Source organism: Festucalex cinctus, chromosome 5 (genome assembly GCF_051991245.1).
Source record: "Festucalex cinctus isolate MCC-2025b chromosome 5, RoL_Fcin_1.0, whole genome shotgun sequence".
NCBI lineage: Eukaryota > Metazoa > Chordata > Actinopteri > Syngnathiformes > Syngnathidae > Festucalex > Festucalex cinctus.
This window is the reverse complement of record NC_135415.1, coordinates 29421154-29439844: the sequence shown is the minus strand read 5'-3', so window position 1 is coordinate 29439844 and position 18691 is coordinate 29421154. Positions and strand designations below refer to the sequence as shown.

Genomic DNA, 18691 nt, shown 5'->3' with positions numbered 1-18691 from the left:
AGACGAACAACCATCCACACTCACACGCACACCTAGGGACAATTCGGAGCACCCAATCAACCTGCCATGCATGTCTTTGGGATGTGGGAGGAGACCGGAGTACCCGGAGAAGACCCACGCGGGCACGGGGAGAACATGCAAACTCCACCCAGGAAGGCCGGAGCCTGGACTCGAACCGGAGTCCTCAGAACTGGGAGGCGGACGTGCTAACCACTCGACCATCGTGCCGCCCTATCTATAAATTACATAATCAAAAAGGATTACTGTAAAATATTTGCAAAAGATTTCTTACCAAAAAAAAATAAAAAAATCTAGGGGGTTCCTTACCTTTAGTGTAGAACTTTACTAGTACTTAGGCAGTTGTTTATGTAATGTAAAAATAATGTAAAAATAAATTCCCCGATTTATGGGACAATTCATACACAACATAACTCAAGAGATTTAAAAGCAAGGTAAAGAAAAACAAAACAAAGCTTACTAAAATTGATAAAATAGCGTACTGTGCAAGAACATTATTTTCAAAAACAGGATTTTAAAATGTCACCTTTATGTCACATGAAACTTAACTCATTTGCTCCCAATAACGTGTAAATACGTTTTTTTTTTTATGTTTTAAGTGTCCCAAAGACGTATTTATACGTTTTTTGTTTTTATGCTAGAGCATACAGAAGGCTTTGATGCACCCTCTTAACTGCAAAGAACGGTTGCAGAAATGGTAATTTCACAAACGGCCAGCAGGTGGCAGCAGAGCAAAGGAGATCAACCAGGGCCATCTAGAAAAAAAGCTCAATTACTTACAATTTTAAATAGATTTGTGAAAACTGATGAAACTTAGCTCTCTTCTAATGCTAATTTCTGCAAAACGGAAACAGATAGAAAGATACTTTTTTTTTTTTTTCCTGAAGAAAGAAGAGACTTTAATCTTTCTTTTGATAGGTTCCATGCTTTTATAGCAATTGAACACAATATTCTGTGGGCCTTGCAAAATCAGTCCAAATCCAGTAAAACAGCCGGGAGCGAACGGGATTACGAAATGTGAAAATGGCGGCGAGTGAATGAGTTAATATTCTGTATGCCTGCTGTTATCGGCAACATGCTTCTCACTTTTCCATAGTTTTTCATTCTCAATGAATGGAAAAAATGATCCAAATGTTTACCTCATAAACACAGCTGGAATTTTAGAGATTTTGTTGTGATGATGCTCTGATCATATCAGTTATTACTAGTTATATTCACTGCAAACTTGCTGTCTGGGCATGCGGCAGCCAGATCTGAGTAGCGACGACCGAAGCCGTGACAGGCAACAGCTGAGAGCGTTCGATAACATCTGTCTGTCTCGGCGAGACAAGCCTCCCAAAGGCTGCGCCGGTGACGGACGTGTGAATGGGAGGGATAAGAAGATGTGGGAGGAGGGTGTGGTTGCGTCTGGCAGATGCCCCAAAGGCTCTGACCTGGTGTAAGCACCAATCAAAGCTGGCCTAAATCCACTGGCCTTATTCCCGGCGGGTTCTGTCATGAACAGGCCCTTTTGTTAAAGGCCCCTCCAGATGGTTCACCGAACCCTCTTATACGTGGAAATCCTCTGAGAAGTATTCTGGGAGAGGAGCTTGTGTGTGTGTGTGTGTGTGTGTGTGTGTGTGTTGGTGAAAGCTGATGACTCGGGTCAACCTGCAGGAATTTCCCCATCTGTGATTTAAGGATGGATTAATAGGGCTGATCCAGGCACTCTGATGACATGAAAAGAAGATCAGAGAGATGAGAGACGCGTTCGCCTGGTGTGGGTCAACAGCTGCAGTCTCATTGCAGTTAGAGGAAACTTCATCAGCTTTGACGCAGTCGTAGGCGAAGATTACCGAGTTAAAAGTCACATTGAGCAGGAAGGAAATCATTTTCCACTGGGGCTGAAATTACAATACGTCTATGCGTGAAATGTACTTTTTACAAGACATTGCATAGTACAGTACATACAGTCAAAAAATATGTTGTACCTTAGACTGTTATTCCTAAACTCATTCACTTCCGGCCATTTTCACTGAAGCAGCCCCCTGCTGTTTTACTGTATTTTGACTGATTTTGCACAGAATATTGTGTTCTACTCTGACTGGCTGGCAAACAGTCCAGGGTGTACCCCGCCTTTGTGCACAAAGCCAGCTGAGATAGGCTCCAGCACCCCCCAAGAAAATGGATGGATGGATATTGTGTTCTATTGCTATAGAAACATGGAACCTACCAAAAGAAACAGTCTCTTCTTTCATCAGGGAAAAAAAAGTAGCTTTGTATCTGTTTCCATTTTGCAGCAATTAGCATTAAAATATAAATAGGTTTCATCATTATTCACATTCCTGGTCAAAACACTGGCAAAAAGTAGTAGTTGCACCATGACCCTTGCTGATCTCTTACACTCTGCTGCCACCTGAAGGCCGTTTTTTGAAATAACTACCATTGTTTTAAGCCACCTCTTCATGTCGGAAGATGCATCAAAGCCGTCTGTATGCTCTTGCATTAAAAAACATAATAAAACAAAACATGTAAACACGTTTTAAACAAGTATTAAACGTATTAACATGTTTTGGGGTTTGAATGAGTTATCCTTCAGCAGTGTGCTTTTTCAATTAGCTTTATCGGCTAACGTTTGATCTCTCTCTCTCTCTCATTCTTCTCAGGCATCCAATCCCATCGATGGAGCAGCACGTCCTGGAGCAGTACCTCACACACTCCTTCAGAAAGATCCACGGGTAAGCAGCAAGACATTCAACTCCGATGCCACCTCAATTTACAGGCATTAAAGTCTGTGATTTGTCCAGCCGATCACAAGAATGTCATGATTTATAATGAAAACGAATAATGGGGGAGGATATTTTATTATATTATATATTATTATTATTATTATTATATATATTATATTTTAAGTTAGCATTAGCATGCTAACTTAACAGTCGCATTAGCATGCTAAAGCAGCATTAGCATTACTATGCTAACTGAACATTAGCATTAATATGCTAACCTAGCATAAGCATTCGGACTTGGCATTAGCATGGTAACTTTTGAGCTTGTTGATTTTAGGTCAATTCTGGGTCACTTCTTGTTGAAATCAAGTCACTTCCTGTTGAAATTAGGTCACTTCCTGTTGAAATCAGGTCATTTTTAGGTCACTTCCTGTTGATTTTAGGTCCGTTCTGGGTCACTTCCTGTTGAAATCAGTTCACTTCCGGGTCACTTCCTGTTGAAATCATCTTCGCTACTGCTTTGCTCCGCAGCAGTCACATAATTAAATTAAAGTACAGTAAATACAGTTCACACTTGATAAAGCTTTAGCATATAGATGACGAGTATTTTTTTTGCTTCTCCATACAGATAACGGACCCATTCAGGACAAATGTTCGGGTAAGTGGCAGCTTCATATCTCTCCTTTTATCTTTTTTCACGTCTCTGGCCAGGCCACAATGTCGAGCATCCAACAATTGTGCCTGACCACGAAAATGCAAGCTGCTGCATTTAAGGTTAGCATTGAGGTCTCTCTGGGTTAAAGTCCGGTTTAGATTGTGTTACTCATTGCCTGGTCGGAAAACCAAGATGACTTCTCACTTTGTAGTTTGGCCAGAAATTGTCAATACCATCCACTTTTTAGCGTCTCATAAAAGCCAGCTGGTTAACATAACAGCAGTTTCTCTCTAAATTTGTAGAAACCTGGCAAGTGGTGTGCAGTGCATGTCCAGATCGCGTGGCAGATCTACCACCACCAACAGAAAATGAAGGTGCGTGAGATGGAAACCGTTTTTTGCTGTCACAAAAATTAGATGTTTACATCCCAAATCGGAACACGCCATACACGATAGAGAGCATCCAGATTTTAACTGTTGAAATCAAACACAGGTGCTTTAATGCTCTGAAGAGAAATAGTCAGTAGAAGTAACAAATTTCGGGATGTCACTGAATTAGTGTGGCACCATTGAGACCCTGTACTGCTGGGGAAGTATTTTGTCGTAAGATAACACTTTATTATTGGAGACGTCGGGAGTTATTTGTTATCGTTCGGCACAGTTGCCGAGCAACCTAATTTTTCTCGCCATTGTTTTGTGCCTTGCTGACATTTCAGCAAATGCAGCTGGACCCCCACAAACTAGACATGAATGGCAAGCTGGACCTGTTCAGCCGACCCCCAGTCCCGGGTGTCTTCCCGGGGTTCCCGTATCCTCATGACCTGGCGCGACCTCTCTTCTCCTCGACAGGTCAGTGCGGTCGCTCGCCGCCAAAATATTATCGAGACACTTCATTTGAATCATTATTGATTGAATATTGAATTGAATGTGAGTGGGAACAGGGCAAAGCATTCTTCATTGCAAGCAGAAGCAGTTCTTCCTTGCAGCAAATGTATGATAACGTATTATTTACAATTATTCCTACAGTAGTTGATGAAATCAAAAATCAACTCAGAAAACACAAACTTCTCTAAAGCGAATTATTGAGCTAGCAACGGTCTGATTGGAAAGTAATCATCTTATAATGTCCTCTCTGCTCTGATAGGCTCAGGCCACCCAGCTCCCTCCCCATACGGCCCCGCCCCCCACCCCAGCGGTTTCCTGCCTCCGAGCCATTTGGCAGGTAAGTGCGAGTGATTCCTTGCTCAAATTGTCTTGATCTTCTCTTTTTTTCATCACTCTCACATGGGGCAATCTCACCTGAACTCAGATACTTCTATGATAACCAAATACGAGAACGACATCCGCATTTAAAGGCCCATCCTGGCTCGTGTGCTCCAGTTACTTTACTTGCTTCAAGATCAAGTTACTTGTCACTTGAGTCAACCTAATGTATTTGGTTGTTATGATTGCATGTCATCTTGAAAAGGAAGACTAGGTGACAAAAGAGAACATTTGTACCCTGTTATAGTATGTTGAAAACACCAACACTTGTAGCTCGCCATTTCTAAGTGGCTCTTGTTGAACTGGAATACATAATATCAGTTGAAGGTGAATAACTTGTTTTGGCAATGTAAGTTAGCATTACTAGTACTATTTGCTGGTTGAAAGTACCGTATTTTCCGCACTATAAGGCGCACGTAAAAGCCTTCAATTTTTCCAAAAGCTGACCATGCGCCTTATAATCCAGTGCGCCTTACATATGGATCAATATTGAGCCACAACAGGTCCGCTGTCAAGACGCTATCGGTGACCCTGCACGACCGGTGACGTGCATGCGCAGAAGATCCCGCCATCTTGGATCGCTAGCTAATACTAATACTTGACCTCAGAGAAAATAATAAAACAGCTGTTTATTCATTTTGGGAGTTGCCAGAAAGCTGGTTTGTAATCGACTAATAAAGTTTGACTGACCTATCTGACTGTTTTGTTGACATTCCCTTTTAGCGCAGCACCATCTAATGGATGCATAACGTAACCCCAGCATCTACTGTAGCACCTTATATATGGAAAAAGTTTTAAAATATGTCATTCATTGAAGGTGTGCCTTATAGTGCGGAAAATACAGTATGTGAAACCTAATGGACTCGTGGTCCTTTGTGGTTTGTGCTGCCTATTTGAGGGTGTGTTCAAATATTTGGTTGCAAAAAACTGAAAAGCAGGTTTTTTCTTTCCAAGTGTGATTCCTTCAATCAAGTGTGAATGCTGTCATTTGAATCCTGGTTTTGGTGTGGCCCAAATAAGGTCAACTAAAATTATGATTGTTGTTACATAGAACAGTGTTGTGCATTTGGGTTGCAGCTCCAAAATGATTTTTTTGGGGGGGAGGAAACTTTTGATCTGATGCCTGCATCAAACGGGGCTGCGCCAATGGCCCATCAATCGTTCTCTTCTTTGGTCCAGGAAAGTGAACACACCTTTTAAAACACCTGTTTAACTTTCGACAGGCGGTTTGTGCTCATTCCCAAGAACTTTTTTTTTTTTTTTTTTGCATAAAGTGGTAGTGTTGTCCTAATCCAAGAGTGGACAACCCACTCCAGTCAGGAGTGTGTGGCCACTGCAGTATCATCCGGAGGCAATACAGCGCGACACAAAACAAAAACAGCTCGCTTGTAAGAAAAAAGCAGAGTGGAACGGTTCGGTGTGGTGCTGATCACCGTTCGCCAGTACCCCTGCCCCCACCCCCTTTTTTTTTTGTTTTTTTTTGTTTTTTTTGCTAATCCCTGTTTGGCATTTTGCAGATCCTTTCAGTCGCTCCAGTTCCTTTGGCGGCCTCGGCAACCTTTCAAGCAGTGCCTTCGGAGGATTAGGCAACCCCTCGCTTGGTAAGCGCTGGCCCCCCTCCGCTACTCCAACGCCCCCCCCCCCCCCCCCCCCCTTAAATCTGGCCCCAGTGGCCAGTAACATAACAGAGTAGGAAAAGCATTAGACCACAGGGAGAGTCAGTTGGGGAGGAGAACATTCAAGACACTTCAACTGTAGTTTCCGTGTCAAAGCAGCCCTGGCGGACCTTCTCGCTGCCGTTTCTGTGTCCCCAAGCTTTCATCTTGAGAGGCCGCTGCCAACGGACCCTCTCAGGTCCTCTGTTGGTGGCAATTCAAATATTAATTATTTGACAAGCCCCTTCCGTCTCTCTTTCCCATCATTTCTTTTTTTTTTTTTTTTTTTTTTTTTTTTTAACTCCCAAAACTGTCACCCAGTTGAGCGTATGGACGTGATTGGAGTCGACATGCTTTGGAATGCTGAAGCGTACTCAAATGAAGCAATCCAAAGGAAAATGATTTTTTTTTATAATCCTGGGGGAAATGTCGTTGAGTGAGCAAAAAAGACAAAGGAAGCTTTTAATGTTGCTTTTGCTTCTATTTTCTTGCTCCCCACAAAAGTATGAACTCACAGTACGTCCGATGTGTGTTGATTCCAGGGTCCAACAGTATGTTTGGCCCCAAGGAGGGCCCCGGAGGACTGCCCCCGTTTGGCAGCCCCCAGCATGACACCTGGAACAGGCTGCGACGTACGCCGCCGTCTTTCCCGACCCCGCCGCAGTGGCCGAAAAGCGCCGACGCCGAGAGGAGCGCCTCCGCCAACGGCCATGAGCGAGAACGAGAAAAAAGAGACTCGTCTCTCGGGAAAGAGGAGAAGGATAAAGACCGGTGAGCCTTGATTTGTTCTGTGAATAAAAACAGACATTGATGCTACTATTTACAGTATTAAGCAATAATCAGTGACCAAGGTCCAAATATAAACCAGTTTAAAAGAATGTATACATAATATGTATTTTCCTCACGAGCGTAGCTGTATACAACACATATAAAAAAAACAACTTGACACACCCCTGTTCAAAAGGTTATGATATAAAAATAGAAGATAATAATAGAGCCCTTTTTACGCTGCATTTTCGCTCAGTGTGAAGACGTCAATGTAACGTCCAGCATGCCCATATGTGGAAGTGCTGATGTAGCAGCCTACCAGGAAGCAAATATGGAGATTTTGCCGATGGCACCTTGACAAGATGCATCATTTATTGTTGAAAAAGAAAGCCCTGACTTTGAGCATTTTAAAACCCCTTCAGACCCGCGTTTTGTCTGCTGGTCTTATTTTTTCTTTTCTTTTCTTTTTTTTTTTTACTGATTTTGACTCTTTTCCCAAGTCAGAACAACATGAGAAAACACCATCCAAATTATGCCGTTTTATTGGTTTAGACCAGTGCTTCTCAAATAGTGGGGCGGGCCCCCCAGGGGGGCGCGAGGCTCCATCAAGGGGGGCGCGCGTTTGACCTCGGGGAACATGCTTTTTTATTTTTTTTTATTTTTATTTTTTTACTGTCCGAGAATAACATGCAATTGCACCTCCACTACATTAGGGGGCAGTGGCGCTCTCATTGTTGGCAGAGTGTGCGCAGGGAGCATTCGCTCGGTGGTGTCGGCGTTTTGTTTGCACTGAGCATGCGCGCTTTGCACACAGCTGTTGGATTAATGTTAAGTTATAACTATAATTTACTTTTTTTCATTTATTTATTTCCTTATTGATTCACCTACATCTTATTAATTTATTGATGTGAAATTTATGTACTTGTTAAAAAAACAAAAAACAAACTTGTATGCGCACTTCAAAATGTTTGCTTTGTTCTTGTTTTGTGACCTTATTCTTTACTGCACAACCGATACTTGTGTTTATGTACAGCACTTTGTTCTTAAAGCGCTTTATAAAAGAAGTTGAGTTGAGTTGCGGGGCACTCAGGGACCCTGATTGAGAACCACTTAACGCACTCGATTCACAAATCCTACAGACTGATTTTGAATAGCCACCAAGCAGCTGAACGCAAAGACTGCACGACACCCCAAACTGAAACTAACCCGATGTTTTCACCGTCACAGAGATTCGGTGGAACGCAACCGCCACTCCAACCGCTCATCTCCGGCCTCTGCGCCGGTCAGCTACCAGATCAGCAACTTGATACGCTCCACCAGCCAGAACAGCGACCCGCTACGGCACCACAGCGGCAGCGTGGATCGCGTGCGCGAGGCGGAGAAGGAGCTGCTGGAACGCCACCGAGACGCCGCCGCCCTGCTCGACGTGAAGATCAAGGAGAGTCGCTCGCCCGGCAAGGAGATGCTGGAGAGAAGATCTTCGGAGGATTCCATCAAACCGGCTCAGCGCTCTCCCTCGCCGTACTCCAAGGCGGCGATCAATGAGCAGAGCGTGAAGATGGCGGGCGGTCCCCCACCTGTGCTCAAAGACGGTGAGAGGAAAGCGCCTCCGAGCGGGGAGCAGTTCCACAAGGTCAAAAGCGATGACATGAAGATCAAGGAGGAGAGGAAGGAGGAGCAGGAGGTTCTGGTGGTGAGTTCTGAGCCGGCTCACCAGCCGCCGCCCGCACAAGTGCAGTCTGCTCCCGTCCCCCAACCCGGAAACCCGCACCACCACCACCCCCCCTTGTCCCAGCATCCTCACCTGCCCTCCCCGCGCGGCACGGACATCCCGACGGCGGCTTTGCACGGCGTCCCCATGGCTCACTCGCTGCCCCTTTCCATGAGCGCCATGCCCCAAATGGGCAGCCTGAACGTGCTGGACCGGGCTCGCATGGCTCCCTTCATGGGAGTCGGCCCGCTGGCGGGACGAGAGCGTCTCCCCCACGCCGCGTTCCCTTGGGACCCCCTTCGAGAGGCCTACCGCAGCCTGGACCTGCAGAGGCGCATGGACTTCCAGCTGCGGGCCGAGCAGGGTCACCGCTTCGCCGGCGCGTACGAGCAGGAGCGGGCCTACCGCGAGCGGGAGGCGCACGACTACTCCCACCACGAGCACCTCCTGGAGGTCCGCAGGGAGCACGAGCGGATGAGGCAGCAGGCGGAGGAGCGCGAGCGCCTCCACCTGCGCGAGGAGCTGGACCGCGCGCGGCTCCATCAGCTGCACCAGTCGCCCATGGAAGGCCACCTGCCGCACATGCCTCCGTTTATGCCCCACCTCGGCGGGATGCCCTACCCGAGACTCAGCCCCTCCGGCGGGCACAACGGCCTTCTGAACAGAACACCCCCCACCGCTGCTCTCAGCGCCCCCCCGCCGCTCGTGCCCGCCGGCAGTGCCAGGCCAGCCTCCCCCAGGAGGACTACACCCCTCACGAGCACCCAGGACCCCCGGGACTATTCCCCATCTCGCAACCCCAAAGAGGTGGAGGCGCGGTAGCTTGACGAGCGCCACTCCCCCGAATCCCAAATCGTCCTTTTGGAACAAAAATGCGCTCCTCTTCCACACAGAAGAGGGAGGGGCATGATTGTACAGTGTCGGATTAAGCACATGCCATGAATATTTTTTTGTGGACTGAAAGTTTGAGTGATGTACGACAACACCTTAAATATTTGATAATTATTAATATATTAATCAAATCCCTTTTTTTTCAGCTTGAAGTGGAAAAAAAAAGAGGCTCTGAAAATGGTTTGTATATTTGCTATCCTTTGTTCCGTGTATAGATATCATTTCTATGAATTTGATGTAACTTGTGCATTTGTCACACCTTTTACAATATTTATCCCCAATGATTGTGTGTCATATCCATTATGACTTGTAAAAGACTGGATTTGGATTACCCTCGGGTAATTTCACCTCACGGTACCAGAATATCCTCAAAATGGCAATGTGCAGCGTTATGTTACCGGTTTGTTTTGCCTCTGAGATATGCAGACAAATATATATAATGAGGTCTTTGATCTGGTCTCTGTACAGAAATCTCATGTAAATAACCTGTTGATATCCCTTTGCTGCAAAACGACCATATGTAAATTTACTAGGCTTTTTAACCATTTCTTTAAAAAAAAAAAAAAAAAATCCAAAATAAACAAAAACACACACGTAAGATTAAGTCCAATTTGTGAAATTCATCGCGAATGAATATCAAGGCAACGGACGAGCCATGCCGACGGATGCGAAGTGGCGCAAGCTGCTTGGAAGGGAGCCGAGAAGGATCATCTGCGATCTATGCAAAGCAGCAATGGCACCCGAGCGAGAACTCCTGGAAGGAAGCATACTGGTGACACTGACAGCCTTTGGGTAAACTCGTGTTGATATTTAACAATTTTATTACTAAAAGACTTCCATGTCAAAAACTGGACCAGACAGACAGAAACGAGGGACACTCTTAAGTGGGCAGCAAAAAGGACTTTCTTTCTCTGTCAAACTTGTGGTTATGTGCCGTTGTTTTTTCTTAGACTCTTGTATACAAAAGAAGTAGAGTTTTAGGCGTGCAAAGTAAAAAAATTGAACATTCATGGTTTAAAACATATGGAATAAAGTTTGGACCTAATGTCACATGTTTTCTGGCTGACGTTTTTATTGTTTTTTATTTTTTTTAATTTTTTTTTACTTTCCGAGAATAAAGTGTAATTGCACCTCCACTACATTAGGGGGCAGTGGCGCTCTCATTATACGAGTGTGCGGAGGGAGCATTCGCTCGGTGGTGTCGGGGTTTTGTTTGCACTGAGCATGCGCGCTTTGCACACAGCAAAAAAAATAAAAAATCAGCACAAATTATTTTATATTTTTGTTTTGCAGGTTAAAGTTTTTTTGTTTTTGTTTTTTTTTTTAAATATTGTGCTCCCGAGTTAATGTTGGTGATCAATTTGAATGCATTATTATTTATTGATTTTATGTAATTTTCTTTTTCCGTATTATATGGTTTGACATGGTCAGTCAAAAAATGTTTATAGTTTAATTAAGGATTTAATTTTATTTTTGAATTTCAGATGCACTTTAAATCTTTTCTGTTACAGTTAATAACGCTATTCTTTGTTGTAAGTTGGTCCATATTTCTTTCTTTTTTATCCTCTTATACTTTAATACGTATATAGTGTTATGCAGAGTTGTGCTTATAACAATTTTATAGACAAATGATATTTATAGTCGCGCATAGTCGTGCATGACAGAAAATAATTGAGAAGCACTGATGTAAAGAAAAGGTTTAGGTTTAACGTCCCCTTTAAGCTTTTGCGATATCAATATTTCCTCATCTGGAAACCGTTTATTTGAAATAATAACACTAACTTCTTTTACAGAGGGGCCCCCACCATCCGATCATTTGACCGTAATTTGTCATACATAGGATGCGGGCCTGATCGATGAGATTGCGCGATGACAATCTGGTGGGGAGAAATAGGTCATTGATTTTGGTATGAAAGCGGCTTTTGAGTGTTTGTGTTTCAGGTAACCAGTATTGACTGGCAGCCCGGCAGCATATTGACCCGCGTTCGGGGCTCATTAAAAGGAACAATGCCTTGGAGGCAGCCTATTGGTGGACGAGAGGCTGTTGTCCGAACGCACAAGCCCTTCATCTGCCTTTCTAATGAGGCCCCAAGATGCAGCGGAGTGGCTGCGAAGGGAGCCCCGAGGCCCCCTTGTCTTTTTTTTTTTTTTTTTATTGACAAGACCTCGGCAACACTTGCCGCCTGTCCGGAGACGGCCAATTGGTCCCGATAATGCCGTGACGACTCATCTCGCCGCTGTGTGCCGTGAGACCCGCCGATCGTATCTCATGGTATCAGCGCATAATGACAGCGTGGGATCAAACTGGGGCCGGGTCATTAGGGGATGTTATTGAAAATCGATGGCACCTCCGTGTTCCACACACTTCAGCCGAGGGTTTTTGTTTTTTTATCTTGTTGCAACGACAATTGGGCTGGTGTATTGGGCAGACTTAAATGACTATTGCTTTCAATTTAGGCTCCAAGAAATCGAGCCATGTATCGCTTAGATGGGTAGCATCTGTCCGCAGACAGCTTCACTTTACTACTATGTGCTTCTGGTCCTAATCATCTAGTCAGCAACGGGGCACTTAACCCCTGTACTTGCTTCCGCTTACTGATTTTCCCTGTAACTATTATTTACCAAAGCGAGCTGGTGGACAAAAAAAAAAAAGACACACCTTTCATTTGGGCTGCCTCAATCACTATCCTGCGCTCGATCCGTTTTACAGTGCGGAACGGCCCCTCTGGAGATGAAAAGCTCCATCAATTTCATTCATCGTCTGGCAAGGTCAATTTATTTCGGCGCACAAGTCCATCATCAGATGCGAATCAATTCACACATTGCCGAGGATGTCCAAAAGCGGACGGGTTATTGCGGTGTCGGCAGCTGTCAGCTCTCTTTTGTTTCTTTTGCTTTGTCTTGTTAAACCGCTTTCTCATTTGAAATATTTATTTTTGTGAGTATTACCAGTGTTGTCAAAATGAAAGCGTTCACTCTGGAGATTATTTTGGATTCTTTCAAGCTTCCGTTTTCACTCAGGAAAATGCACAATATAAATACCGGATTTACACCCATGAACTGCTTCTCTATCTACACCTCTGGGCTTCTGTTAATGTGTGGTGGTGATTTTTTCCAAAACCCCCACCCACGGGGGGCGTGGCGCAGACGGGGCCGGGCGAATTTGTCGGCTGCATGACGTCACTCGCGCGGCAACTTGACAGCACGCACAGATTTTGATTTTGTTTTTGTTTTTTTACTCAATACTCATTACTCAAGTAATGTAAATCATTTTAATCCGTTCCAAGTCTAAAAATAACTTTTCCTAAGTTTGGAACGGATTAAAATTATTTGCATTAATTATAATGGGAAAAATTGTTTTGGATTTCGAACAATTCACTTTGGAACAGCCTTCTGGAACGGATTATGTTCAAAAAGCGAGGTTTGACTGTAGATGTTCTCTGACGAAAGATTACAGATTGTCCACAGTACGTTCCAATGGAAATGAAGAGAGACTGGAAGGATCACTGAAAGGCAGAGACATAAATTGGAAATTTTCATGTAGCCTATGTGAATTTGTCCATGTACTGAAACAATTAGTAGTTGTGACTCAGTAATTAAGGCAAAATATATAACCTGGTGATGTCTATCTAGATTGTGGTGTAGCTAATGCTTTGGTGAAAATAAGATTGTTGATTGTGTTTTTTTTTTACACACTTGTCCACTATAAACTCAAATTAGTCATATCTGTGGCGTCAGTGTTGAAGGCATTGTCTTATTGTCCCACTAATCCTCTTCATTTATCTGTCGGAAAACCTCAACGCATATTTGCTTTAGGATTGAATTTTCATGGTCTCAAATACCTTCAAAAAAGCTCTTGGCACAAAGCTCAGATTCAGCAAACAGCGGAACAGGCCAAAGGAGCTTTTGTGGCGCACAATGGCAGCTAATAACACAATGCCAAGCTAACAAGATGGGCAGCAAATGAACGGTTCGCTCCAAGCTTCTTTTCGCGCCAGCTCAGACGAAATCCTCCTGCAGCGCAATCGAGTACGTCCCACAGCAGCCGCCATCGCATTAGTTTAGCATATGAAGTCTGTTTTGAAATACAGATTGAGCACGTAGCGGCCTCTCCTGGACTCGGGATAGACTGCTGGCACTGCTTGAGTTGACGTCCATGTCATTGGCGGGCCTCACAATCCCTGATAAAAGCCAGTCTAAAGCACTAAACTATCATCTCAACTGGTGACCATGGGAGTGAGGAGCAAGTCAAGAGTCTTGGCAGCAGATCCCTGTCACAACACTCTCGTTGATCGGACCACCTAAAAAGGCCTGCGGTGTGCACATGCACCGATATTGCCATCCTTTTTTTTTTTTTTTTTTCTTAGACCTCGTCAACATCAAGGCAACTGACAGAAAGCAGGCCAGTTAGCAGTTAAGGAGCTGATTTGGAATTTCAAACCCTAGTGAGTGGCGACAAAGTACTGGGACTGTCTAATGTCTTCTTTGCACCTCCGGATCCATGACAAAAATGTGTATGTCAAATATGTTTGGGTCGTGACCCATGAGGTCAAGTGTCTGTTTTGAACTGATGTAACCGGCATCTAGTTTCAACTGGTCTTAACCTATGTGATGTCAGGAGCTATGTGATGTCAAGAGTCTTTCCTCTCTTTATCTGGCCAACAGCCAATCGGATAATTCCACGTCAGTCCTGTTACCCACATGTCTAGCCGCAACCAATCAGATCGATTCACGGTGTATATAAGCTGTCTGAGAAATGTGTGTGTTTGTCGGATTATGACCACTGTTTCTACGTGCATCTCCGCAGCCCAAGGGGGTTTGGCGTCTCGTGATTCTCGATGCATTCTCGTTGTTTCTCGTTCTAGTCCAGTTTGTTCTACGCCTCTCGATGTTATGTGAATAAGGAGTTAAATCTTATTTGTGTCTGCGCTTTTGGGATCAAACCTCAGAGCGTAACAATATGTAACGCTGGTGCATTAATTGGAACTATTTAAACATATTTCTTTGTCATTAGTTATCGAAATGAATATTATACAGTGATACCTCGGTTTACGAACTTAATTGGTTCCCAGAGAGTGTGTGTAAACCGAAAAGTTCTTCCGAACATTTATTTCCCATAAGAAACCATTAAAATGAGAATAATCTGTTCCCAGGTCCCTATAAAACATAATTTTCTACTAAATAAGCCTTAAAACTACACAAAAATATACCTTATTTTATGTATAATAAATGTGCTATTGTATTGTAATTAAAGAAATAAATTGTACTGTATAATAAAGTGGTTTTATTTTACTTTGTGATGGTAGTTCTTAAGGATAATAGCAATGGTAGACTTACTTCATTCGCGAGCGTTTCACCGCGTCGAGTGTTTATGGAACGGTTGTCGCTCATTCGCACTTTCGTGCGAGGAGGCGTGTCCCTTGGTGAACAAGGAAGTGGAGCACTTTAGCGAGTCAACAAAAAGTGAGCACCGCCAACTACTTTCACCTCTTTCCTGGGACTAAACAGCCGTGGCACGATTTTCTCCTTTTTTGAGGTACGCGATGGCACTTTCGCTTTTTTTAGTGGCGCCAACTCCATTGACTACAATGCACTCAAAGAAAGGGGGTGACGAACTGGGACGCTGTGAGCGTGCGTCAGCTTCTCGTGGCCGCCACCGTGGTGCCGTTCGACCGCGTGGTTTGGTTCGTCCGCCGAAAAGTAGTTCGTCAGCAGAGACTAAATGCTCGCGAATTTAATGTTCGTGAGGCGAAAAGTTCGTGAGCTAAAGCGTTCGTCAGCCGAGGTATCACTGCATTAGTATAACTAATTGTGCACATGCTCCAGAAAGTCTGCTTTTCCATGGATCCTTATCATCACGTTTGTAAACATTACGCACCAAAATAGCAAAGGTGGCTGTAATTGAAGATGGTAAAAGGTCAGCCGGATCGCATCCTGACCGGCTTCTCAGCATTCCATCCCAGGCTTGGACTACCTCCCAAGCTCCTTTTTGGAAACGTGTCTGACAGCAAACATGCTTTGAAAGGCTTATCTCATATCGCAGCTAAGTTCCATGCTCTGAGATAACAATCCCCGTCTTATCTTGTTGTGTTCGTTAATGTCACAGCTTTGCTTTGGGGGCTTGTTCTTCCACTTGCGACGGGGAGCTTGCCGGAGCGGATTGTTTGCAGATTAAGTCGACGCCTGCCTCGGGAGATTTTCAGTTTGTTCAAAATTCTTGTCTTGACGTTTTCTTGCATACATTGGCAAATTGCCCGCTGCAAGTGAAGCATTACCATACACTGGTTTGGTATGCAAACGTTGCGCGCGGGAAGGTCTTGCGAGTCATTCTTTTCACATCACAGACGATCGTGTCGGAGAAGCCGAAAACAAAAACATGCACGATAACAACCTGAGGCTAACTATGTTTTGGTGCGGCGCTGTGTTTATTTGTTGCTGTTTAGCGCGGGACTTTAATCAGTGTTTCATTCCGGAAACATTTATTCCAACTCATCAAATCAGAGAAACGTGCTGGCAAAGAACGCGCAGTTTTAGCGCGTCCGCATTCATGATCGTCGCGTTGTCACACATGAGACCAGGCAGATTTCCGTAGACTTGAGCCATCTGGCTCATCTTAGCGCGACCCTTCGCCACACAGTGGCTCACTCGGCCACTGATTGAGGGTGTTGAAGGGCAGCTATTTAACACATCACAACAACAAGTACCGCTATCAAGCCGGCCCTTCTCGGGGGCTCGTTTCTCTGCCGCTCCAGAATGTCTCTTTATCGCTTCCCTTCTGCTTGTCACTTTCGGCCGTAAGGCATAAGAGCTATTTTCCCCGTGCGTTATTCCGCTGTGCTTTTTGTTTCGCCCTCACAAAGCGCACAAGATGGTAGCTAAGGGCTGTTTATGTAACGGCATCTTCGACTGAAATACATAACAACTGCGGCCATTCGTTTACACCACAATCGCATCTCAAGCTTGAAAATGTTAAATAGTTTGCCAAAGTGAAAAACAACACTTTATTGTTTCCGCGTAAGCGCTCAAAACTCTTTCAAAACTGGGGGAATACGCACGACGCAAGTCTTCGTGTAAGAATTGAGAATTATTTGACGGGACTTTTGAGGCCCCGTACGGGATATAACAATTTAGCCCAACAAACGGGGTGTCCCGGATAACACGGGACAGTTGGCAACCCTACTCTTAATATGAAAAGAAAATGCACTGAGCTGTTGCCGAGGTTTTAACAAATGCAATTATGTCATCTAGTGGCAGAAAAATGACCTTAACACATATCAATATTACACTTGTTTTTTTTTTGTTTTTTTTTGTTTTTTTTTTTACCGAACAGTACATCTGTTTAATTTAATTTAGTTGTTTTTTATTATTATTATTATTATTTATAAATTACTGCCCAAAGAAAATGGATGGATGGATAAATTATTATGAAATTACTGTATCAATGACTAAAAGATATTTTTTCCACTTTTATGTTAACGTGTATGAAAACTTAGGGAAACAATTTATTGTACATTTAGAAAGATGTAAAATTTGTGATTAATCGAGAGTTAACTATTACAGTCATATGCTTAATTTCGATTAAAAGTTTTAATCGCCTGACACCCCATGTATAAAATGTTTAAAAAACAACAACAAAGGAATCATTTTCCATTTTTACAAGACAGATTGCGTAAACATTCACACTTATAGGAAAGAAGAGATGTAAGTAAGCACTGGTAAAATGTGACCCCTATATACTCAGCATTGAATTTATTCTAAGCAATCCCTCCACCACAGCATCCCCTCTGTTATATGAAATGTCTTACAGATGAAAATAAAGCCTGCGCACTCAATATCATTAAATTCTACACTCTCACCTGATTACATTCCTATTCATGCCTCCATTATTCTGCCATTATTGTTACTTCTGGTGAAACAGGCCAGATAATGTGCATTCAATCAGGCGCCGCATAACCTGCTCTTTCCCATCTCCGATTCTTTGTTGCCATCCAACGTTTTTTTCAATGAAAAGTATGAGTGCGGTGTAATTATAATTCTGGGGGTATTATGAAGCCAAATATCACAATGAATGTAATTTTATTTGCTTGTAATCTCGCCTCGCCCAGGCTAATAGGCATTTTCAAAAGGGCAAGCTCAGGGGGGTTTAAACGGCCCTTGTATAAATTGAATGGCTGCTCTGCTCTCTTGCACTGCGTGTTCTTTTGTCTTTGATATGCAGGCAAAGAGCTTGACAGACTGGGAGACATGGGAGATTTGTCAGCCTCTGATCTCCATACCTCGCTGACAAATGAGCGCCTTTGGCAGGAACGCTAGTGGAAACGCTTCCCTGCCCTGCTATGGAATTCTGATGAGACTTTACTGGTTCTGCTGGGAAAGAAGGCAGGGCACGCGAGCGAGCGAAACTAGAAAAGAGTATACCATCTGCGCATATCAAATTAAAAAAACAAATACAAACAAAACCTGAACTGAGATTGGAAGGACTTTGTGTTGGAGCCTTACATAGCTAAGTCTGGAAAGTCAAATTTGTTCGCCGTGAATTTGCAGTTGAACCAGAAGTGAATTACCTGCCTATGCCCAGCTCCGCCATTAAGTTCATTTGAATGGAAAATAGCTTCACATGCTTTTCTCATGTAGAGTTGGAAGAAGAAGAAGAAGAAGAAGTAGTAGTAGTAGTAGTAGTAGTAGTAGTAGTAGAAGAAGAAGAAAAAGTAGTAGTAGTAGAAGAAGAAGAAGAAGAAGAAGAAGAGGAAGAAGCTTTTCTACAGTATAGTCATCACATTTATAAGACCTCTCTTCGCATTGCACGTCGATGCCATCTTATACTGTCTTTGAAACAGTTTTCTTTGCTTTAAGCGGCAGCTTTTGTGCCATGAAAGTCAATAAAAGCTCACTTTCAAAAAAAAAAGAAGAAGAAGAGGAAGTAGTGGTAGAAGAAGAAGTAGTAGTAGTAGAAGAAGAAGTAGTAGTAGTAGTAGTAGTAGTAGTAGTAGAAGAAAAAGTAGTAGTAGTAGAAGAAGAAGAAG

The 18691-nt window shown here is 43.6% G+C and overlaps 1 protein-coding gene across 12 annotated transcripts in view; it reads left to right on the top strand.

Annotated features, from left to right (window-relative positions):
• fbrsl1 (fibrosin-like 1) overlaps positions 1–10718 on the top strand; it is a 302303-nt gene extending 291585 nt beyond the window's left edge. For 11 of the 12 annotated variants that reach the window (XM_077521257.1, XM_077521256.1, XM_077521252.1 and 8 more), the window contains 8 exons: positions 2664–2735; positions 3355–3384; positions 3684–3755; positions 4097–4229; positions 4525–4602; positions 6161–6244; positions 6841–7069; positions 8294–10718. In XM_077521257.1, coding sequence (XP_077377383.1) covers positions 2664–2735; positions 3355–3384; positions 3684–3755; positions 4097–4229; positions 4525–4602; positions 6161–6244; positions 6841–7069; positions 8294–9599 — 2004 coding nt within the window. In that variant the 3' untranslated portion in view covers positions 9600–10718. The remainder of the gene's footprint in view (positions 1–2663; positions 2736–3354; positions 3385–3683; positions 3756–4096; positions 4230–4524; positions 4603–6160; positions 6245–6840; positions 7070–8293) is intronic. The other variant, XM_077521253.1, reaches the window with a different exon arrangement.
• The last annotated feature ends 7973 nt before the right edge of the window (positions 10719–18691 follow it).